This window comes from Hypanus sabinus, unplaced genomic scaffold, assembly GCF_030144855.1.
Source record: "Hypanus sabinus isolate sHypSab1 unplaced genomic scaffold, sHypSab1.hap1 scaffold_626, whole genome shotgun sequence".
NCBI classification, from domain to species: domain Eukaryota; kingdom Metazoa; phylum Chordata; class Chondrichthyes; order Myliobatiformes; family Dasyatidae; genus Hypanus; species Hypanus sabinus.
This window is the reverse complement of record NW_026781482.1, coordinates 200,400-224,756: the sequence shown is the minus strand read 5'-3', so window position 1 is coordinate 224,756 and position 24,357 is coordinate 200,400. Positions and strand designations below refer to the sequence as shown.

Here is a 24,357-nt window from a genome sequence, read left to right as displayed (position 1 = left end):
CACCTTCCAAATCAGTCAATCATCTGCCCTCCTCCCCTATCCAGTCCAGTCCGGATGAAGGGACGGTCCACAACATCGACTGCTTACCCCCATCCTTAAATGCTAGCTAACCTGCTGAGTTCTCCCAGCACTCTGTGTGTTGCCATGGTTACATGTGATATGTGTGGGGTTGTGGGCGGGATTATCTGCAAGAAACGGTACACAGTATTTACACTGTCAGAAAGCTCTCACACTCTTGGGGAATTGACTTAAGAAAAATTCAGTTTCAGGTATTTATTTTGGATCTTTATTTCCAAACAACAAGTTGTTTCTGAATTGTATCAGCGATCAAGGAGATATTTGTTTATTTTGAGCCAGTTCTGGCAGCTTTGCTTTTTCTGTTCCTAGTGTTAGAATTTTTTGAGGTTGTGACTAAATACATTTCTGAAGTAAGAACAGTAGATGTGTATATGGATTTCAGCGAGGCATTTGGTAAGGTACCCCATGCAAGGCTTATTGATAAAGTAAGGAGGCATGGGATCCAAGGGGACATTGCTTTGTGGATCCAGAGCTGGCTTGCCCACAGAAGGCAAAGAGTGGTTGTAGCCGGGTCATATTCTGCATGGTGACCAGTGGTGTGTTTCAGGAATCTGTTCTGGGACCCTTACTCTTCGCAGTTTTTATAATTGACCTGGGTGAGGAAGTGGAGGAATGGGTTAGTAAGTTTGCTGATGACACAAATGTTGGCGGTGTTGTGAATAGTGTGGGGGTCTGTCAGAGGTTACAGTGGGACATTGATAGGATGCAGAACTGGGCTGAGAAGTTCCAGATGGAGTTCAATCCAGAAAAGTGTGAAATAGTTCATTTTGGTAGGTCTAATATGATGGCAGAATATAGTATTAATGGTATGATTTTTGGCCCCGTGGAGGATCAGACGGATCTTGGGGTCGAAGTCCATAGGACGCTCAAAGCTGCTGCTTTAACCACTCTGTGGTTAAGAAGGCATTCGGTGTGAATTGGCCTTCATCAATCGTGGAAATGAATTTAGGAGCCAAGAAGTAATGTTGCAGCTATATAGGACCCTGTGCTCAGTTCTGGTCTCCCCACTACAGGAAGGATGTGGAAATCATAGAAAGAGTGCAGAGGAGATTTACAAGTATGTTGCCTGGTTTGGAGAACATGCCTTATCAAAACAGGTTGAGCGAACTTGGCCTTTTCTCCTTGGAGCGACAGAGGATGAGAGTTGACCATATAGAGATGTATACGATGGTGAGAGGCATAGATCGTGCAGATAGTCAGAGGCTTTTTCTCAAGACTGAAATGGCTGCCACAAGAGGGCACATGTTTAAGGTGCTTGGGAGTCGGTAAGAAGAGATGTCAGGTGTAACTTTTTCTACACAGAGTGTGATGAGTGGTGTAATGGGCTGCCAGCAACGATGGTGGAGGCAGATACGATAGGATCTTTTAAGAGACTTTTGGATTGGTACATGGAGCTTAGAAAAATCGAGGGTTATGTGTAACCCTAGTAATTTCTAGGATAGGTTTACATTCGGCACAACGTTGTTTACCGAAGGACCTGTATTGTGCTGCAGGTTTTCTATGTCAAATGTTTTTCTCTGTTAACTGTTTGCACGATTGACATTTTCCACAGGCTTAGTAAAGATTAAGAACAGGTCTATAGAACAATGGCCACCTGCTTCAAAGCGAAGGTGCGGGATCTGTACAGCAAACGCCTGTTCCCTTTTCAGAATTTCAAATTTCAGACGGATACATCTATTGTTCATGTGTTGATTGAGGGTGTTCTGAACTCTTCTCCTCAATGGCCAGTGGAAGCAAAGCCCTTGATTCTGTTGAAGTCCGAGATTAATGTTAAAACCGCTGTCTTTATTAGCATCTACTTGAGAATATAGAAAATTAAACGGAATAGACCAGGGGTGGGCAAACTTTTTGACCTGTGGGCCAAAAAGGGTTCTAAAATTTGACAGGGGGGCCGGACCAGGAGCAGATGGACGGAGTGTTTTGGTAATACACCTCATAAGAGAAAATAAAATATCATGGGATATGTAGAAAACATGTGCTTTAATTTCAATTGAAAATGAACAAATGCATTACAACAAAATATCTGTCTTTGAAGTCCATGGTATTTAGCTATTTATTGAAATGACTTTTAAAACACTGAAAATTAAATGAATAAAATACAGCTTTTTTAATAGTAACAGTTATTATTTTAAAGCACTGAAAATTCTGTTATCCTTCAAGATATTATCATCATCACTCTCCTCCTGCCTGTCTTTATTTCAAAAATGGTAGGAGATGCAGGTCCACTTGTCCTGCTCCTTCTTATTCAATTGTCCCCTGTGCCAAAACTCAACAACGACCAGCACAAGGACAGAACAGTGACAGCGCGCCAGTATGTGGAGCGCGTTATTTGATCTGGAGCGCATTTTTTATTTTGAGAACGTACGTGCACCTGCGCACTACTCATGTCCATCACTTGACAGAAATGACATGTAACATGTAAGGCTTATTGAAAAAAATATTTTCAAATGCATTTTTTACATAACACAACGAAGAAACTTATTTTTAATTTCAGTGGGACCAGTGTTGTTGGTCTCCCTTTTTAGCCAGCGCATCAAAGTCTGGATTTAGTTTTGTTGTGGTGATTCTCAGGATGGATCTGAGGTGTTGGTCAGTTAACTTGGATCTGTGGCTGGCTTTGTTGATGTTCATGACGCTGAACGCCTGTTCACACAAATAGGTCGAGCCGAACAAAGAGTAAAGCGCAAATGTGGAGTAATACGCTGCACCTCAACAAAGGTCAATGTATATAGAGTGCGTCATCTATTGGGAAAACGCCAGAATTGCGGGGAAAAAACGTTAACAAGGCTTATTAATATAATTTCATCAAGTTCTGCGGGCCGGATTAAAAAGCTTAACGAGCCGCATATGGCCCCCCGACCGTAGTTTGCCCATGCCTGGAATAGACAGAAGTCAGCATGTGCGTGGCTCCCAAAAATTCAAGCTCTGGAGCATTTACTAAAGTCTTAAGATGGCAGAGTAGAAAGGTTCAGCAATTCAAGGAATGGATGAGGGGAGATATTTGTAAATCCATGTTAAAATGTAGAGAGAGGGGATCACGCAGTTCCACGGGATCCACGCTGGGGAAGTCAAAGTAACAGTTGCCGAAGATCTTATCCGCCGAGTCATTCAAAAATCCACGTAGAACTCTCACACGATGACAGTCACAGAATATTGCTTCACACAAGTGGTTACCACATGGCACACCCGGATCCAGGTAAAGTTCAACAAACGTGATTGCCACAGGATACTCCAACAGAATCCACGTATGTATCATACGAGTACCAGTCACACATCCGATGTATTATGTGCCGTTGATGAACCCAATCCTTTGGGTATTGGAAAGTATCAAACTTAACTCTTTGTTTCAGTAAAATACCTGCCAGCAGCTTGCAGTCATCTCTCTCCCTCCCCCTCCCTCTCTCCCTCCCCCTCTCTCCCCTCTCTCCCCTCTCACTGCCAGTCCCAGCACTCTGTTACAGCTTGTTACACTGACTTCATAGTCCCGCCTCCTCCAGACGTTTCTAAAGTGACACTCACCGTAAATGAAACAGTGGTAGTGTAAGACCACCTCTTGCCGTTTCTCACTTCATGATATTTCAGTGTTCCCGTCCAGTGAAGCCAGAGGAATGTGAATAGAAATTAGTGTTTGTACACAAAAGTGATTTAAATGAAACCTGCACATTTTCCATTTGGGTCTGAATTGTGTATCGGACCGGGATGTGAATCGAACCAAAAACTCTGTGAACCGGTGGAGGAGGGAAGATGTGGAGGGAATAATTTAAAATGTAGCTGGTGTAAATATGAAATAATTTGGAAAATGCAGCGTTGGGTAGGTAGTGTTTGTGTGGCGAGGAGCATCGGGCCACTGAGGTTTTAACGTGTTGAGCGAGTGTTTCTCTTCTGGGCTCAGATATTTGGTTCTGAAGTTCCTTGGGAAGCAAAGACTGATATTCTGAGGAGAGGATAAGCTCCAATTCCAAAAGCTGAGATTAAGTGAGCTGTTCCGTGTATACAACAGTAGAAATGGACACGGTCGAGTGTTCAAACTGTATGTGGATATTGCCCCCCACTGTCACCTGTCTGTCAGGCAGCGGAAATCATACAGAGACTCCAGTTAACACACACAAAATTCTGGAGGAACTCTGCAGGCTGGGCAGAATCTATGGAGAAGAGTAAACAGTCGACGGTTCGGGGCTGGGATGGCCCGCTAAGATCTTGCACTAGATTGTGTGTGTTATGTTTCGATTTGAGAAAGTCGGGATGCGGGTGATCTGCACTAAAAGTGGAAAATGTTTGAAGCCATTCTGTGAAATTTGTGTAACTGAATTGTGTCTTTGTTCCTCTTCCCACGGCCATTCCATACCTGCTGACCATCTCAAATAATTCCAGTTTTTTTAAAAATTGCATTCACCCTGGAATGGTTTAATCTTCTGATAATGAACCTGAGCATAGGTGCTCAGTTTGGGATGGTTAGTAGAACAGTAAAAATAAATCATTTTTTTCCCCATAAGTTACCCTGGTACCGATTTGCCTGTTATTGCTGAAAATGTGTTCAGTAAAGTTGTTGCTCACAATGTTCACAAGAATGATGACAGGAATGACAGGCTTTAACTATGAGGAGCGTTTGATGATTCTGGGCCTGTGCTCAGTGGTGTTCAGAGCGACGGGACTGGGTGGGACTTACTTAAACCTCTGAATGTTGAACAGCATGAGTAGAGTGTACATGGAGAGGATATTTTTATTGGTCAGAGAGTCTGAAATCCGAGGTTGCACCTTCAGAATAAAGAAACTTCCCTTTAAAACTGAGATGAGAGGAGTTTCTTCAGTGAATGGACGGTTAATCTGTGGAAATTGTTGCCACACAGGGTGTAGGGGGCTGTCACTGTGATACAGCAGAGACTGTTATGTTCTTGATTGTAAGGAGATTGAGGGTTTAAGGGTGAACGCAGGAGAATAACTTTGGGTCAGACTGGATGGGCCAAATAGCCTCATTATACTGAACAGAAGGATATCACCCCCCAGGTGTTGCGGTGTGAGGGACGATTATATATTTGTTCACTGAGACCATTATACTTGCAAGGAGTGTTCAAATTTCAGTGAGGTTTGATTTTAGAATCAGTGAGATCTGGTGATTTTTGAGGTTCTTTTAGGAGTCCGGAAACGACTTGAAAACTTTTTGCTACGTGATCGTACATTGAAAGTTTAGAAATAGAAATGGGCACAGCGTTGTGTCCTAATGGTGTTCTAAAATCTCCTATTAGTGTTTACTATTCGTGTTCTCCTAATAGTGTTTTCATCAATGGCATGATCAGGCATATTAATGCGTGGCTGAGAGACTGGTGTGGGGACAGGATCACGGGGATCACTGGGGTCGCTTCTGGGGGAGGGACGACCTGTACAAAAGTAACGGGTTACACCTGAAGCCAAAATATCCGAGTAGGCAGGGTTAATAGAGCTGCTAGGCAGGGTTTCAATTATTTATCCGGGGGTGGGAACCGGAGTGATAGGGCTGAGGAAGCGGAAACAGAAATAAATCGAAGATAACCTACAACACAGATGACAGAAACAATAGGCAGGAGATGAGGCATAAAGACAGATAGTGGTAAGATTTAAATGTCAATAGAGGCGTTGTGCAGTTAAAATAGTAAATACTGGACTCAAAGTGTTGTATTTGAATGCACGCAGCATACAGAATAAAATGGACCTTCTTGAAATTCAGCTGCAGATTGGCAAGAATGAGGTTGTGGCCATTTCTGAAACTTGGCTAAAGGATGCCCAAGGATATACGGTGTATCAGAAAAATAGGTTAGTAGGCAGATATGCAGGTGATATGGCCCTGTCTATAAGAAATAATATTAAATCATTAGAAAGGGCTGACTTGCCATCGGAAGGTGTAGAGTCTATGTGGGTTGAGTTAAGAAACGGAAAGTGTAAAAGGACTCTCATGGCAGTTGTAAACAGGCCTCCAAACTGCAGCCAAGATGTGATTACAAATTACAGCAGGAGATGGAAAAGGTGTGTCAGAAGGATAATCATTGGGGATTTTAACATGAAAGTGGATTGGGGAAACCAGGTCAGTACTGGGCCTCAAGGGAGAGAATTGGTAGAATGTCAAAGAGATGGTTTTTTAAGAACAGCTTGTTGTTGAGCCCACTAGTGGATCCTCTGTGCTGGTCTGGGTGTTGTGCAATGATCCGAAGGTGATAAGTGAGCTTAAGCTTAAAGAAACTTTAGGGAACCATGATCACAGTATGACCGAGTTCACATTGAAATTTCAGCGCGTAAGCTGATCGGCAGAAAACAGAGAGTGGGAATAAAGTGATCCTATTCTGGCTGGTTGTCGGTTACCAGTGGAGTTCCACCCTGGTCGATGTTGGGACTGCTGCTTTTTACGATATATGTCAATGATTTGGAATATGGGATTGATGGATTTTTGGCTAAATTTGCCGACGAAGCAAAGGTAGCAGGTTGTGTTGAGGAATAAGAGACCCGGCAGATGGAGTTAGATAGTTTAGGGGAATGGACAAATAAGTGGTAAATGAAATACAATGTTGGAAAATGTATGGTCATGCACTTAGGTGGGAAAAATAAATGCACAGACTATTATGGGGAAAGAATTGAAATGCAGAGATGCAAAAGAGACTTGGAGCCCTTATGCAGGATACTCTAAAGGTTAACCTCCAGGTTGAGTCGGTGGTGAAGAAGGCGAATGCAATGTTAGCATTCATTTCTAGAGGTATAGAATATAAGAGCAGGGATGTGATGTTGAGGCTCGATAAGACACTCATGAGAACACAGTGGGAGTGTTAAGTGCAGTTTTGGGCTCCTTATATTAGAAATGATATACTGACATTGGAGAGGGTTCAGAGAAGATTCACGAGAATGATTCCAGGAATTAAAGGATTACTGTATGAGGAACGCCTGGCAACTCTTGCGCTGTATTCCCTGGAGTTCAGGGGAATGAGGGGAGATCTTATAGAAAAATTCCAAATGCTAAAAGGCCTGAACAGATTAGATATGGCAAGGTCATTTCCATGGTAAGCGACTGTAGGACAAGAGGGCACAACTTCAGGATTGTAGGCCGTCCATTTAGAACAGAGATGCGAGAACTTACTTTAGTCAAAGGGTGGTAAATCTATTGAATTTGTTGCCTCGAGCAGCTGTGGAGGCCAAGTCATTGGGTGTATTTAAGGCTGAGATAAATAGGTTGTTGATTTGCCAGGGCATCAAAGGGTATGGGTGAAGAAGGCAAGGGAGTGGGGATGACTGGAACTATTAGATCAGTCTATGATTGAATGGTGGAGCAGACTGGATGGGCCGAGTGGCCTACCTCTGCTCCTCTATCTTATGGTCTTATATTTAAAATAATCGTCAGATTGAGAAACATTTGTTGAGAATGTAGCCAATCCAAATTGACATTGTTGGCGACCCCCAGGGATTTGTTATGTTTGTATGACATGCCCTCAGCTCCAATATTGATTGTAAAAGTTGGTGATTGTGAAGGTTGGTGTATTCGTTCCTTTATTTGAAATGAGCATACATACAATTTTGTAGCGATGAAACTGAAGTCTACCCATGTGTAAGTTCATGTATTCGAGTGGATAATAATAAAAGATATACATCCGTTTGTCCCCAGCTGTGTACTGCACAGGACAAAGCACAAATATGGAACTGATTCCCTTCGCTTTTACCCGATCCCACCCCACTCCGGAGCATAACAAAATCATCAATACGCAACACAGAATACAACACAGATAGAGAGCAGATACATCGCTGCTACAGACAAGCTCAGCTTTGATTACACGGTCTTCGACCCGAAGTATCAACGTACTGTCTGTCGTGTTCAATAATTCCAGCATTTTGTTTTAGTTATTGTAAATCTGATTTTGCGTTTGCTGGTTTTGATGTATGGTGGACCTACATTGTGTTCAACAAGGTGCCGTGTAACTATCTGATAATAGCCGGATGAATGCCTAAATAAATCTTGATCAGAGATTAGATGCTAATAATGATCTTAAAATCCTGCCGGAGAAAATGTCATAGTTCTGGACAAGATTCTGCGATGCTATGGGTGGGATTGCATTGTTCAGGATGTCAGAGTGTTTCTTAGACTCAAATCATATTTTGCCATAGGTGCAATGTTAAACTGCAAGGAGACGGTGAGATTCAGGTGTGACTGAGAAATCTGTATAATTCAGTGCCGAGAGGAATAGAAGTAGCGTCAGCAGAAATGTTTCAACCCACACGGCTGCAAAAATTGTCCAATACTCACCATAACGCCACCAGTGGTAGGAGGACCAAAGCACTGTGCGTTGACTGCTCAGTCTGCCTTGCCATTCCATGGACACATTACTCCAGGTCCAGGATTATTTCGTAAAAGGGAGTTGCCTGCAATACAGCGAGTAGATACTCCGGGAAATGCTGGAAAGGTGTTCAATCCAGGGATAGGGGAAATGGGTATTGTGTGACTGTGGGTGGATGAGCGCAGGTACATCGGATCGTATCAAGTTTTCAGTGTATAGACCCAGGATATTTGGAAGTGTATCGTTCTGTTTAAAACAAAACAGTGTTCTCTTTTATAGTTGAATCAATGCTTGACGCTCTACTGTTAATTTTGTTTGTTACAGAACAGCAAAATCTGACCACAACTGTCCTCAACATGGCTGAACGGACGGGTAGTGGAGGAGTTCCAGTGATGTCAACATCAAGAGAGGTCACGAGTATGTCGGCAATTGCCTTGACTCTGTATCTGAGTTTAATGCAGTATCTTCACTTTGTGAAAGCAGCAGAGAGATGACAGAGAGAGTTAACATCTCTGGGGGAACACAGTCACAAGTGGAATGAATACAATTTCCTCCCCATCTCTCCCCACCCCTACTTCTCCGTCTCTCACTACTACTTCTCCGTTTCTCCCCACCACTCCACTCCCACTCTATGTCTCTCCCCACCCCTCTCTTCCCTCCTGTCTCTCCCCACCCTCCAATCCCCTCTCCTTTCCACCCCTCCCCTCCGCTCTCTTCCCCTCTCCTCTCCATCTCTCCCAACCTCTCATCCACCTCTCCTTTCCATCCCTCCCCACCCCCTACCTCCTATCCATCTCTACCCACCCCTCCCTTCTCTCCTCTCCCTCTCCACCCCACTCTTCCCCAACTTCCCCTGTCCTCCTTCTCTCCCATCTGCAGCTCACTCCCCTTACCACCGGATCTTGACTCCCTCTCCATACCCCTCTCCCCCTACCATATATATTTCGGACTGAGTTTGGTGACCTGCCACACCATCATTAGGTTCCACAGAGAAAGCTGCTGCCCAATATGGGGTCAGTAATTTCTTTAATTTTCCCCATTGTCCGTCTCAGGTCCGGGCTCAGTGATCACCGAGCTCCTGGCAAGCTGTGACGATTCCCAGCTGCTGCAGTTGACGGACTTCTACCGGGACAGGCTGGAGCAGGCGATGGAAGGAGGGGTGCACGGAGTGAGTCTGGCGTTAACGGCCGAGAATCAGTTCAGCGGAGAGGAACATCGGGTGAGTGGGAGGGAGAATGGGTTTGAATTTTCACACATCACAGCACTGATGGGTGTCGGAATTCTCACTCATCAGATATTAAATTAGATAAAAGAACAATTGGGAAATAAATACTGTATCTGCAATCACAAACATGTGAATCTGAACCAGTGATAGAAAGGGGTGAAAAGACCCCGTGGACTGGTGAGCGGCTGCTGAATGTTCAAAGTGAGTTGAGCAGGTAACAGTTGTGTGGGTTTGCAGTATTAAATGGAAATATGACAGGATGTTTCGGTTTGGGAAGACCGTGCAGCATGACGGCAGGATGTCAGTGAGATCCGGGCATCATCTGTGGGTTCCATAGGAGCTCCAGTGTGTTCTGTTCTGAGTGGAGATAATTGTGTTACAATCTGTAACTGCAAACAGTGTGAATTGTGGAATATTGCTATTTTGTAATGTGTGATCACTGAATAACCCTCCACTGGAAAAGGCAAAGGGAAGGCATCAGGTGTCAGCCGGTAATCTGCTGTCATGTTGGACCCTGGCGGACTGAGGAGATGAATCACATCAACTTTTCTGCAACTTCTCCGAGACTGCTCACTCTGTTATAAAAACTCTCCTGACTTCTTTCTTCATCTGTGATCGTTATTTTCTGATTTCTGTTTTACACGATCAGATCTGGTGAGGAATTATTTATGGATTTGGAGCCACGTCAATGAAGCGGTCACAGGCCAGCCAGGATCTCATTGACTGGTGGACCAGGTTCACGGTGAATGTCCCTCCGTGTACTCTGCTCTCAGAATGTCCAGTCCATGTCCAGACAGGATCAGCACCCGTCCGGGTGACTGCTCAGTGTGATCCCGTTACAGAGCACATCATTTACTTCTCATTCTCTGTGTGAATCTGTCAGTCCCCAATATGTTCACTGTTACTCTTCACAGAAAATCTCTGATCTCGCTGATAAGGGAGAGCGGGCGGACAGTTCTAAACTCCTCCTGAGCCTGGTGATGGAGAAAGGCTCCCGTGCCCGGAGGGTGATGTGGGAAACCTTTGTGAAAATGCGGATTGGTGTCCCAAAGTTGGACAAAATACTGAAAGAAGTACAGGAACATGGTGAGAGAGTATCAGAGATTAATTTAATTTTAGATTCAGACATTACGTACTTATAATTTGAGGAATTGAAACGTGTCAAATTACTTTAAATCTGAACAGGTTGTGTTCTGGTCCATCGACCCATACCGGAGATTCCCAGTGAGCTGAAAGGTGAGTGAAGAAACCGCTGTTTCCACTGAAGGTTGATGTTGTGTAGGGCCATGTCGTTGTTGAACCATTGGGACTTGATCAGGTAAATGTTCCAACGTGACACAGCGCACAGTGAGACACATGGAGAAGTATTTTGTTGGAGGGAGAGATTTCACAGGATAGCATGAGGAACAACGCAGAGAGATGGGTGCTTTGCTGAAAGAGATCACTCTTCTCTGTGTCCCGCAACCACAGATCCCTCCACCCAAGTCAGAATGGAGAAGAGGGCAATCTGAGGATTGAAATTATAGGAAATGTCTTATTCTGAAAGGTGAAATCATTTCCCTACAGCCACCCAATCCCCGATACAGCCCTCATCTTAATTCCCTCAGATCCTGCAGGAAATCAGTTTTAGAACCGGAAGTCCATTGAAGTTCTCGTCACAGAATAACAATGATAATTTAATGAGAAAAGCAGGTAGCACCCCAACTCGTCTGTTCAACCCCAAAGCAGCATATGAAATTAACTATATTCGCATCTGCGCCTCCTTACTGCAAACACTGCTAAAGTTATCCAGTTTAATATCCCACTCAGTAATACTGGGAATTCCATCAGGAGACAGTGTCAGTGAGCGTGTGATGGGGACAAAATCCTCAGCTCAGTCCACAGAAGCTGAAATTGATGTGATGTGTGATGGACACTGTGGAAGGGTGAGAGATGGGAATTAGGACAGGGAAACCGAGGGTTGTGGGATTGTGGCAAGAAAGGTGGAAAGGACTGAAAATATCTATAAATAATATTGCAATTAATTAAATTGTGACCGTCTGGATAAGAAACTCACTATTGTACATCTGTAAGCACACTGTGTCTGTAAAAATGGAGCCCGAGGCAGTGCATGGGCGAAAGAGATTGCAAGGCTTCATAATTGCAGACTGAGTTGGATTACTCAACTGCACATTTAACAGAGGAGACAGCATAGTGAAGACAGATATCATAAAAATTATTAATCTTACAGGAGCCCATATCTTAACTGATTTTTCAAAGCCCCTGAACAAAAATATAAAGAATCTGGACCACAACTCTCATTTAGCCTGTCTCATTTCCAAGAACAAATTCCAAAGATGTTAATATTCAAACGGCACCAAAGGAAGATGTCAAACTGCTCACGGGTCTGTCACCTGTGTTAATGCTTTTCCCATCTACATTCAGACAATAAAACCCCTCCCTTCAACTGCACTAAGGATTTGGCAATTCTCAACAATTTTCCAGCAAACTTATTCTTCACTGTTCTTCATGCTGTTTGCTGAGGGAACAGTCACAGCAGTAAAGTTCCAACATCTATTTCTGAATACAGAACAGATCTCTCCCTGATTATTGAAGAAAATTATTTCTCCCACTGTCACATTCTCTACAGTAAATATTTCAACGATCATCTGCTCCATGTTTCACCCAAATAAGTTGCCTGGAGAGCCCACACAGAGCCCTGGCAGGTTCCTAACACACTGTGAGACCCCAGATACCACTGGCAGAGCCTTGACACACTGTGAAACCCCACAAACCCCATGACAGGATCCTTACACATTGTGAAACCCCATACACCCCTGACACGGTCCTGACACATTGTGAAACCCCATACGCCCCTGACAGGATCCTTACACATTGTGAAACCCCATACACCCCTGACAGGGTCCTGACACATTGTGAGACCCCACACACCTAAAACAGGGACCCAACACACTGGCAGGATCCTGACAACTGTGAGACCCCACACACCCCTGGTAGGGTCCTTATATGCTGTGAGACACCGCACTCCCCTGGTGTCCCGACACACACACCCATGACAGGTCCCGACACACTGTGAGACTCCACATACCCGTGGTAGGGTCCTGACACACTGTGAGAACCCACACACCCCTGAATGGGACCTGACACACTGAGACTCCACATACCCCTAGCAGGGTCCTGACACACTCTGAGACCCCACACTTTCCGGACATGGTTTGAGAACCCAGATACCCCTGACAGGGTTATGACACACTGTGAGACCCCACAGACCCTTGACAGGGTCCTGACACACTGTGAGACCCCACACAGCCCAGGCAGGGTCTTGACACACTGTCAGACCACACACGACCCTGACAGGGTCCTGACTCACTGTGAGACCCCACACACCCCTGACATTTTCCGGACATGGTTTGAAATCCCAAGCACCCAGGACAGGGTCCTGTCACACTGTGAGACCCCACACACACCTGGCAGTGTCCTGACACACTGTGAGACCCCACACACACCTGGCAGTGTCCTGACACACTGTGAGACCCCACACACACCTGGCAGTGTCCTGACACACTGTGAGACACCACAGACCCTTGATAGGGCCCTGACACACTGTGAGAGGCCACAAATCCCTGGTAGTGTTCTGACACACTATGAGATCCCAAAGACCCCTGGCAGTGCCCAAACACACTGTGAAACCCCACACACCTCTGGCAGGATCGTGACACACTGTGAGACCCCACACACCCCTGACAGGATCCTGACACACTGTGAGACCCCACACACCCCTGACAGGGTCCTGACACACTGTGAGACCCCACACACCCCTGACAGGGTCCTGACACACTGTGAGACCCCACACACCCCTGACAGGGTCCTGACACACTGTGAGACCCCACACACCCCTGACAGGGTCCTGACACACTGTGAGACCCCACACACCCCTGACAGGGTCCTGACACACTGTGAGACCCCACACACCCCTGACAGGGTCCTGACACACTGTGAGACCCCACACACCCCTGACAGGGTCCTGACACACTGTGAGACCCCACACACCCCTGACAGGGTCCTGACACACTGTGAGACCCCACACACCCCTGACATTGTCCTGACACACTGTGAGACCCCACACAGCCCTGACAGGGTCCTGACACACTGTGAGACCCCACACACCCCTGACAGGGTCCTGACACACTATGAGACCCCACACACCCCTGACAGGGACCTGACGCACTGTGAGACCCCACACACCTGTGGCAGGATTCTGACAAACTGTGAGACACCATTCGCCCCTGGCAGTGTTCAAACAGACTGTGAGACTCCACCCACTACATACACCCCTGGCAGTGTTCGAACAGATTGTGAGACTCCACATACCCCCAGCAGGGTCCTGACATGCTGTGAGACCCCATACACGCCTGTCAGGTTCCTGATACACTGTGAGACCCCACACATTTCGGACACGTTTTGAGATCCCAGACACCCCTGACAGGGTTATGAGACACTGTGAGAGAGTACAGACCCTTGACAGGGTCCCGCTACACTGTGAGAAGCCACACATCCCTGGTAGTGTTTTGACACACTGTGAGACCCCACACTCCCCTGACATGTTCCGGACACGGTTTGAGATCCCAAACACCCCAGCCGGGTCCTGACACACTGAGAGACCCCACAGACCCTTGACAGGGTCCTGACACATTGTGAGATGTCACACAAACCTGGTAGTGTTCAGATACACTGTGAGACCCCAAACAACCCTGACATGTTCCGGACGCGGTTTGAGATCCCAAACACGCCTGACAGGGTCCTGACGCACTGTGAGACCTCACACACCCCTGGCAGTGTCCTGACACACTGTGAGACCCCACAGACCTTTGACAGGGTCCTGACACACTGTGAGACCCCACAGACCTTTGACAGGGTCCTGACACACTGTGAGACCCCACAGACCTTTGACAGGGTCCTGACACACTGTGAGATGCCACACACGCCTGCCAGGGTCCTGACACACTGAGAGACCGCACAGACCCCTAACAGGGTCCCAACACACTATGAGACTCCACATACCCCTGGTAGGGTCCTGACAAACTGTGAGATGCCACACACCCCTGACAGAGTCTTGACACACTGTCAGACTACACACACCTGACAGGGTGTCATATAATAGCCAGGTGATATGCTTAAAGAAATCTTGACTGAGTTTTTAATGATTTTAAATTCCTGCTGGAAAAATGATAGTGGTTCAGGACAAGATATTATGATACTATGGGTGAGATTGCATTGTTCAGGATGTCAGAGTGTTTCTCTATAGAGTCAAATGATATATTGCCATAGGTGTCAATGCCAGGCAATGTTAAACTGTGGTAGGATGACCACACTCGCCATTCCATTGGAACATCCCTCCAGGGCACAAGATTTTTACCTAATAGGGGTTTGCCTGCAATATAGTGAGTAGATACCCCGGAGAATCCCAACACGGTGCACAATCCATGAGGAGATCAGTCTGTGGGTGGATCTGGCTGTGTCAATCCTTTAGTGGTTAGGTCCAAGATATTTGGAAATGTTTGCCTCAGTTGAAAAACAAAGCAGTGTTCTGCTTTACACCTCAATTAATATCTGACCCTCTTGTTAATTTTGTTTGTTACAGACCATCAAAATCTGACCACAACTGTCCTCAAATTGGCTCAAGGAGTGGGCAGGAGAGAAGTTCCAGTGATGTCAAGATCAGGAAAGGATATGGGTATGTTAGCAAGTTATTTTAATTTTTAAATATTTCCTTGACACCTTGTCTGAGTTTATTCCAATATCAGCAATTCACAAAATATTTGTAAAAACTGAGCAGAGAGATGAGACTGAGAGGTAACATCTCTGGGGGAACAGTCACATGTGGAAGGAGCACAATTATTGTCTGCTGTTTGCTCTTCAAACAGACAGTGATGCACAATAAAACAGTGAGGTTTTCCAGAGCACAAGACATTCTGCAGATGCTGAAAGTTTTGAGCAGCACAATGACTCAAAATATTGGCGGAACTCAGCATCCATGGAAAGAAATAAACAGTTAATGTTTCAGATCAGGACCGCAAAATATAGAAAATAATGTGGCAATATCTAGAATTTCTGTCCCTTCATTTCCAGTCTGATGAAGCACCCTAAATGTTGGTTGTTTATTCTCCTCGATAGATGCTGCCTGTCCTTCTGGCAGAACAGTCACATGTGGAAGGGGTGCAATAACTGTGTGCTTTTTGCTCGTCTTGCAAACCGAGACAGACATTAAAACAGAGTGTATTCAGAACGCAAGACATTCTGCAGATGCTGAAAGTTTTGAGCAGCACAATGACACAGAGAATATTGGTGGAATTCGGCAGGTCAGGCAGCATCCATGGAGGGGAATAAACAGTTAATGTTTCAGATCAGGATCACAAGGAATAGAAAGTAATGTGACAATATCTAAAATTCCTGTCCGCTCATTTCCAGTCTGATGAAGGGCCTTGTCTCGATACGTTGATTGTTTATTCTCCTCCATAGATGCTGCCTGACCTGCTGAGTACCTGCAGCATTTTGTAAGATATTCCAGAGATTTGCGGAGGAAGGGGTTGACCAGGCAGGCAGCCAGTAACTCAGAGCCAAGCGGTGGTGATGGGCAGTACCAGGAGAGTGATGGTGATGGGTTACTATATTCTCAGCAATAAGCAGAGTCCTTCCAAAACAGAGAGGTATATTGCTGGGGACTAGAAAGGGCAGCCTTCAACAGATGTTGCTAAGCCCCACCACAACCCTGCTCGATCTGAACCCCCACACAGCCTGCACTCATTTCACCAACCACACTTATTCCTCCCTCCCACCCTTTAAATATATCTTGGACTGTGTTTGGTGACCTGGTGCACCATCTTTTGGTTCCAGAGATAAAGTTGCCTCCGAATATGTGGTCAGTAAGTTTTTTAATTTTCACCATTGTGCTTCACAGGTCCGAGCTCAGAGATCACTGAGCTCTTGGCAAGCTGGAATGATTCCCAGCTGCTGCAGCTGACGGACTTCTATCGGGACAGGCTGGAGCAGGCGATGGAAGGAGGGGTGCACGGAGTGAGCCTGGCATTAACGGCCGAGAATCAGTTCAGCGGAGAGGAACATCGGGTGAGTGGGAAGGAGAACATGTTTGAATTTTCCAACATCACAAGACTGATGGGTGTCGGACCTCTGACTCATTAGATATTAAATCAGAGAAAAGAACAACTGGGAAATAAATATTGTACATGCAATCTCAAAGATGTGAATCTGAACCAGTGATAGAAAGGGGCGCAAAGACCCTGCAGACTGGTGGGTAGCTGCTCAGATTGAGTTGAGCAAGTGACAGTTGTGCGGTCTTACAGTATTAAATGGAAATATGACAGGAGGTTTGGGTTTGGAAAGATCATGCAGCCTAACAGCAGGATATCAATGAGAATCAGGACATCATTAATGGGTGCCACAGGAGCTTGAGTGTGTTCTGTTCTGAGAGGAGATGATTCCATTAGAGTCTGAAACTGCAAACAGTGTGAATCGGGGAATGCCGCCATGTTGTAATGTGTAATCACTGAAGAAACCTCCACTGAAAAAGGGAAAGTAAATGAATCTGGTGTCAGCCGGTAATCCGCAGTCATGTTGAACACTGGTGGTCTGAAGGAGGAATCACATCATCTTTTATGCAACCTCTCCGAGACTGCTCACTCTGTTATGAAAAGCCTACTGACTTCTTTCTTCATCTGTGATCGTTATTTTCTGATTTCTGTTTTACACGGTCAAATCTGGTGAGGAATTATTTATGGATTTGGAGCCACGTCAACGAAGCGGTCACAGACCAGCCAGGATCTCATTGACTGGTGGACCAGGTTCCCGGTGAATATCCCTCCGTGTGCTCTGCACTCAGAATGTACAGTCCATGTCCAGACAGGATCAGCACCCGTCCGGGTGACTGCTCAGTGTGATCCCGTTACTGAGCACATCATTTACTTCTCATTCTCTGTGTGAATCTGTCAGTCCCCAATATGTTCACTGTTACTCTTCACAGAAAATCTCTGATCTCGCTGATAAGGGAGAGCGGGCGGACAGTTCTAAACTCCTCCTGAGCCTGGTGATGGAGAAAGGCTCCCGCGCCCGGAGGGTGATGTGGGAAACCTTTGTCAAAATGCGGATTGGTGTCCCAAAGTTTGACAAAATACTGAAGGAAATACAGATGTATGGTGAGATAATATCAGTAATTAATTCAAATCTGAGTTGCAAAACATTACACTTCACAATTTTCCATAAATTATCCACTTAATGTGTTTAAATTCAAACAGGTTCTGATCCATCCCATCGATCAAATCCTACTCGAGGTTTACTCAAGATTCTCAGTGAATTGAAAGGTGAGTGAACGTGTGTTGAAAATTCAAGAGTATAACAGAGGAATAGGCCATTAGGCAAATAATATTGTGCCGAAACAGCTAACAAGTAAATCAAACCCAAACTCTAATCTCCCCTTCCGACTCCATCTCCATATGCCTCCATCTTCCTTTATCCATGTACCTAACCAAACATCTCTTAGAAGCTTCAAAAAATTTACGTCTCCCACCTTTCCAGTCAGTGCTTTCCAGGCATCGATGACACTTCCCCCTTCACTCTACACCCTCTCACCTTCAATAGCATTTGAGACATTCAGAAACCGATTCTCTCTGTTCACTCTATTTATGCCTCTCTTAATGTGGCAAACCTTTGTCAGAGCTCCCCTCAGCCTCCGATGATCCAGAGATAACAATCTCATTTTATCCAGCCTCTCATGATAGCACATGCCCTCTAAACCAGAGAGCATCCTGGTAAACCTCTTCTGCTCCCTCTCTAAAGCCTCAACATCCCTCCGGTAGTGGGGCGATCGGAACGGTACGCAATGACCCCGATGAGGCTGAGGCGGAGTTCATCAAGTTGAAATTTGACCTCCGTTTCCACCAACGGTTGTAATTTGCGTCGGGCGGTTCAGTTGTTGAGCCACGAGGGTCTGACCAGGTAAATATTGGCACTGTGACAGAGAACACAGTGAGACACAGGGAAACGTGTTTGCCAGAGGGAGAGTTTTCACAGGACATTTTGAGGAAAGGGGCAGAGAGCTGGCGAGTTTGAGGAAAGTGCTCACACTGCTCTGGGGCCTGCAACTACAGATCCCCACTGGAGTTTGAGTGGAAAAGGGGGCAATTTGGAGAATGACAAAAAAAAGAATATTTCTTCATATCAAAAAGTCAAATCCTTCTCTTGCCAGCGACTATCCGCTCCAGGATAGCCTCATCCTTAACCATTTTCTAAACGACTTCAGTTTCTTTAGATTATTTTTGTTTTTTCGAGTTGCTCGTCCATTGAAGTTCTATTCATAGAATAGTAATAATAACGTCACTTTAATCAGCAAAGCAGCATATGAACCCTGCTCTCTTCACATCTGCACTCACTTAGTGCAAACATTGCTAAAGGTATCCAGTTTAATTTCCAACTCAATAATCCTGGGAATTCTAGCAGTGAGACAGGATTACTGAGGGTGAGATCAGAGACAAATTCTTCAGCTCAGTTCACAGAAGCTGAAATTGATGTGTGCCGGTTTGTGTGCTGGACACTGTGGAAGGTGAAGAGATGAGAATTAGGACAGAGAAACCGAAGGTTTTTTGGATTGCGGAACGGAATGTGGAAAGGACTGAAAATATCTATAAATAATATTGCAATTAGTTAAATTGTGACCATCTGGATGAGAAGCTTACTACATCCATAAGCCCATCATGCCTGTGAAAATGGAGCCCGTGGCAGTGCATGGGCTCAGAGATTGTAAGGGTTCATCATCGCAGACTGAGTTGGATCAGTCAACTACACATTGAACAGAGGAGAGAGCGTAGGAAGGACAAATATCGCAAAACTTATTAATATTGCATCAGACCATGTTTTATTTGATTATTCGAAGCTCTTAAAATAAATATAGGGAATCTCGGCCAAAGCCCTGGTTCAGTCTCTCACTTACAGGAACAAATCCCAAAGATGATAATTTGAATTTGGTACCAGAGATAGACCAATCAGGAAGTTTACAAACTACTCACGTCTCTGTCACAGCTGTTAATGTTGTTCCAGCCCACATCCAGTCAAAGAAACCCCTCAGTGTCCCTGAACACGGGTTTAGTAAATCGCTACAAACTTGTTCCTCATTGTCCTTCATCTGGTTTACAGAAGGAACAGGGCCAACAGTGAAATTACCACACCCATTTCTGAACAGGAAACAGATATACTCCCTGATTATTGAACATCATTTCTACCAGTGTCACATTCTCTAAATTAAATGTGTGCAAGATCAATGTTTTCCTACGTTGCCTATCACATCTGAATAGATTGAATTGAGACCCCAAACGTACCTGACAGTGTCCTGCCGCACTGTGAGACCCCACACACTCCTGGCAGGGTCCTGACACACTGTGAGACCCCACACAACCCTGATTGGGTCCTGACTCACTAAGAGAAGCCACATACCCCTGGCAGGTTTCAGATACATTGTGAGACCCAGATCTTATCAGCGAGCCTAATGTAAAGGGAACGTTAGGAGACAGTTAGTGACTGGTTAAAAGCCAAGGAATAAGATTTAAAAAAAAAGTTGTTTTATTTTCTCTTTCTTTCATGGCCTTCTGTCTCTTTAACCAATCAACTTCAACCCTCCCCCTCCAAGTTTCACCCATCGCCTGGTAATTCTCTCTCCCCTCTCCTCCGCACACCTCCCCCCTCCCCCCCACCACACTTTTCAATTCTACTCCCCAGCGTTTTGTTTCCAGACCTACTTAAGTGTTTAAGCCCGGAACGTCAACTATTCTTTTTTTCCATAGATGCAGCCTGGCCTTCCGAGTTCCTCCAGCATTTTGTGTGTGTTGCTGCGTTTTCAGCATCTACAGATTCTCTCTTGATTGTGAAATTATAGACCAGTTTGCCCAACCTCAGTGGTTGGGGAAGTGTGAGAGTCTGTTATTAAGATTGAGGTTCTGAGGTATTTACAGCCTAATTATAAAATAAGTCAAAGTCAACATAGTTAATATGAAGGGAAATCTTGCCTGATAGATCTGCTTAGAGTTCATTGAGGACATTCCAAACAGGGTGGACAAAGGCAGTGCATGTCATTATATTTTCATAAGGCGTATTATAAGTTAACTCATGAGTCTACTTAACAAGATAAAATCCGATGGCGTTACAGGATAGAGGAATTGGTTGACATAGGACACTCAATGCTGCTGTGGAGTTTCACTCTGTGGTTAAGAAGGCATACAGCGCATTGGCCTTCATCAACCGTGGGATTGAGTTCAAGAGCCGAGAGGTAAAGTGGCAGTTATATAGGACCCTGGTCAGACACCACTTGGAGTACTGTGCTCAGTTCTGGTCACCTCACTATGGGAAGGATATGGAAACTATAGAAAGGGTGCAGTGGAGATTTACAAGGATGTTACCTGTATTGGGTGCATGCCCTATGAGAATAGGTTGAGTGAAACTGGCCATTTCTCCTTGGGGTGAGGAAGGATGAGAGGTGACCTGATAGAGGTGTATAAAGTGATGAAAGCTGTTGATCGTGTGGATAGTCAGAGGCTTTTTCCCAGTGCTGAAATGGCTAGCACGAGAGGACATAGTTTTATGTTGCTTGGAAGCAGGTACAGAGGAGATGTCAGGGGCTCAGAGAGTGGTGAGTACATGGAACGGGTGGTTGGCGGCGGTGGTGGATGAGGATACGATAGGATTGGTTAAGGCTCCTCTGGATGGCTACATGGAGCTTAGAAAAATAGAGGGCTATGGGTAAACCCAAGTAAACTGTAAGGTAAGCACGTGTTCGGCACAGCTTTGTGGGCCGAAGGACTTGTATTATGCTGTAGGTTTTCCAAGTTTCTAATCTTCTACCACACCACAGATCCACAAATGTATTCCTTTTTATTTTGAATCAGTGATGGTGAGAGGGGAGGGGGAGCTGTGATTCCCGTGACCTATTCCGTTGACAGAATGCCCACGATCATTTTCTCTATCTCCAAAGTCCACATCAACACCGGGCTTTGAAAGTTTTTCCACAGAACAATGATAGAAGTGGCAGTAGTGGGTGTTTGTCTAGTCGGGGCTCAGTAAGCTACCAGGGAAAACTCAACTTCACTGAACAATCAATGTGGAAATGTGTTGATCTGATGATTATCTGGCCCATGCCTATCCGTCCACTTTGGGGTCTGTTAATCAAACTTAATTCAGTGTAAGAAAATCCAGTGATAAGTTCAAATAGTGCAAAACCTTTGAGCTAATCCTTGTCTACTTAAATAGTGAGTTCTGAGTTGAAGCATCTAACATTTTATCTCTGTTCCCAAGGAAGATGCTCAACAGAAACACAAGGAGACTCTACGGGCACAAACTGAAAAACACGATCCTGATGACGGAGAAGGTGAAGGTTTTCCAGCTGGTTGATCGATACGCTGAGCTCACGGTCATTTCTACTGTTCGAGATCAGAGACTGGTGGAACATGAGCTGCTGGCAAGAGGCAGAGACCACGAGGAGTGGAGAGAGAAACATCTCCGCAGAAAGCTGGAAAAAATCCGGACTGATCAGTTGTTCCAGAGCAGCTTTTCCCGGAGTAAATCCAAATCTGGGAGTTCGGCAGCAGTGGCTGGAGTCCCGGGGATCGGGAAAACAACAATGGTACAAAAGATTGTTTATGATTGGGCCATGGGGAAAATATACCAACAATTCCAGTTTGTCTTCAGTTTCAAATTCTGGGATTTAAACTCTATTAACTGCAGAAAAAACCTGAGGCAACTAATTCAGGATCAATATCCTTACTTTGGGAATATCCTGAGAGATGTTTGGAAGAATCCAGAGGGATTGCTGTTTATATTTGATGGTCTGGATGAATTCGAGCACAGAATTGATTTTGCTGACAGTCAAAGAGATACAGAACCCAAGCACCAGTGCCCAGATCCCGAGTGGTGTTGTGAAGTGTCTGACATTTTGTACAGTTTAATCCAGGGCAAGCTGCTCCCAGGGTGTTCAGTGCTGGTGACCACCCGTCCCACTGCGTTACATTTATTGGATAAAGCCAAGATCAGGGACTGGGCTGAAATCCTGGGATTTGTTGGTGAGGAACGGAAGGAATATTTCATCAGGTATTTTGAAGATCAGACGGTGGCAGAAGCTGTTTTCAAACACGTGAAGGAGAATGAGATCCTGTACACCATGAGCTACAACCCCTCATACTGCTGGATCCTCGCTCTGGCACTGGGCCCCTTCTTCACACAAAGAGTCCGGGACCCGCAGCGAGTTCCCAAGATGATCACCCAACTGTACTCGTACTATATTTACAACATCCTGAAGAACCACAGCCGTGAGATTGAGAAACCCCGTGATGTGTTACTCAGGGTTGGTCAGATGGCCTTCAGAGGAGTGTCCGAGAGGAAGATCATATTTACATATGGAGATTTGATCAGCTACAATCTGCAGCCTTCCCAGTTCCTGTCCGGGTTCCTGATGGAGCTTTTGGAGAGAGAGGATTCTGCCCGCTGTGTGGTGTACACATTCCCACCCCTCACCATCCAAGAGTTTGTAGCTGCAGTCGCACAATTCCTGACCCTACATCCCAAGGATATCCTGAAATTCCTCACTGAAACCCACAACATGACAGATGGGCGGTTTGAGGTATTCCTCCGTTTTGTGGCTGGTCTCTCCTCCCCAATGACAGCTCGGGGCCTGGAGGAGTTTCTGGGTCCATTTCCTCATCAAACAACCTGCCGGGTGATTGACTGGGTGAAGGAGGAGGTTAAACGCCAGAGTGGAAACACGAGGATTGCATCTCGTAAAAGGAGCCTCCTGAACACACTGCACTACCTGTTTGAGTCTCAGAATCGTGGACTGGCTCAGGCCGCACTGGGATCTGTGAACAAACTCTCATTCAGTGGAATGGCACTGACCCCGATTGACAGCGCGGTCCTGTCTCATGTCATCGGATTCTGTGATACAATAAAACACCTCGACCTCCAGGGCTGTCACATTCAGTGTGAAGGAATCCAGCGGCTGGGACCCGGGCTGCACAAGTGCCAGGAGTTGAGGTAACTTGATTTATCTCTCACTCTGAACTGTGAAACAGTTCCGTTGTGTTGTTTCAATGTAAAACAATTTGGGTTAAACAGTCGTAAATCAGATTGTGAAGAATAGTGACAAATACCCAGGGGATCGGTCAGTAATTCTCCAAAGATGGGAGGGTTCTGTGTTTCCTTGTGAAGAGATGTTGAAGACTTCATCAGATCATTGGGCATCTCCTCCCGATTGTGGTCCTCAATTCAGAAAGACCCAGCCCGTAAAATCTATTTCTGCATCCTCTAATCTTCTGCAGTTATCTCTTCCCTTTGGTATCCTCCCGAGGGATCTCTTCCCCATTCCCATTTTTTCCCTTCGGGATCTCCTTTTTCCCATATCCCTTATTCCTGCGGAATCTCTCATCCTCATCCTCATTCCTCCTACGGGATGTTTACTATTTCCTCTCTTTCTCCTGCCGGTTTTCTCTTCCCACCTCTTTCCCTCAAGTGGGGTCTCTTCCACCATCTCCCATCGACACATACCCTTTCACAAATTTTCCTCACTGTGGGCTTTCTATCATCCTTCATCCCTGCCCTTCCCAACGCTCTCATATCAGGAACATTTTTCTAGCCATCGGGGAATGAGATAGAATATGTGGAGTTTACAGGGTCACACCGACAGACTACATTACTGATATTCAGTGAATACCCTGGAGCTGG

The 24,357-nt window shown here is 45.5% G+C and overlaps 1 protein-coding gene across 1 annotated transcript in view; it reads left to right on the top strand.

The window, feature by feature from the left end:
- LOC132389687 (uncharacterized) overlaps positions 1 to 22,001 on the top strand; it is a 29,957-nt gene extending 7,956 nt beyond the window's left edge. The window contains exons 2-10 of the mRNA XM_059962243.1: positions 8,688 to 8,780; positions 9,416 to 9,582; positions 10,503 to 10,674; positions 10,774 to 10,824; positions 15,230 to 15,322; positions 16,547 to 16,713; positions 17,627 to 17,798; positions 17,898 to 17,963; positions 21,940 to 22,001. Of these exons, the coding sequence (XP_059818226.1) occupies positions 8,720 to 8,780; positions 9,416 to 9,582; positions 10,503 to 10,674; positions 10,774 to 10,824; positions 15,230 to 15,322; positions 16,547 to 16,713; positions 17,627 to 17,798; positions 17,898 to 17,963; positions 21,940 to 21,986 (996 nt within the window). The 5' untranslated portion in view covers positions 8,688 to 8,719 and the 3' untranslated portion in view covers positions 21,987 to 22,001. The remainder of the gene's footprint in view (positions 1 to 8,687; positions 8,781 to 9,415; positions 9,583 to 10,502; positions 10,675 to 10,773; positions 10,825 to 15,229; positions 15,323 to 16,546; positions 16,714 to 17,626; positions 17,799 to 17,897; positions 17,964 to 21,939) is intronic.
- Positions 22,002 to 24,357: the final 2,356 nt, after the last annotated feature.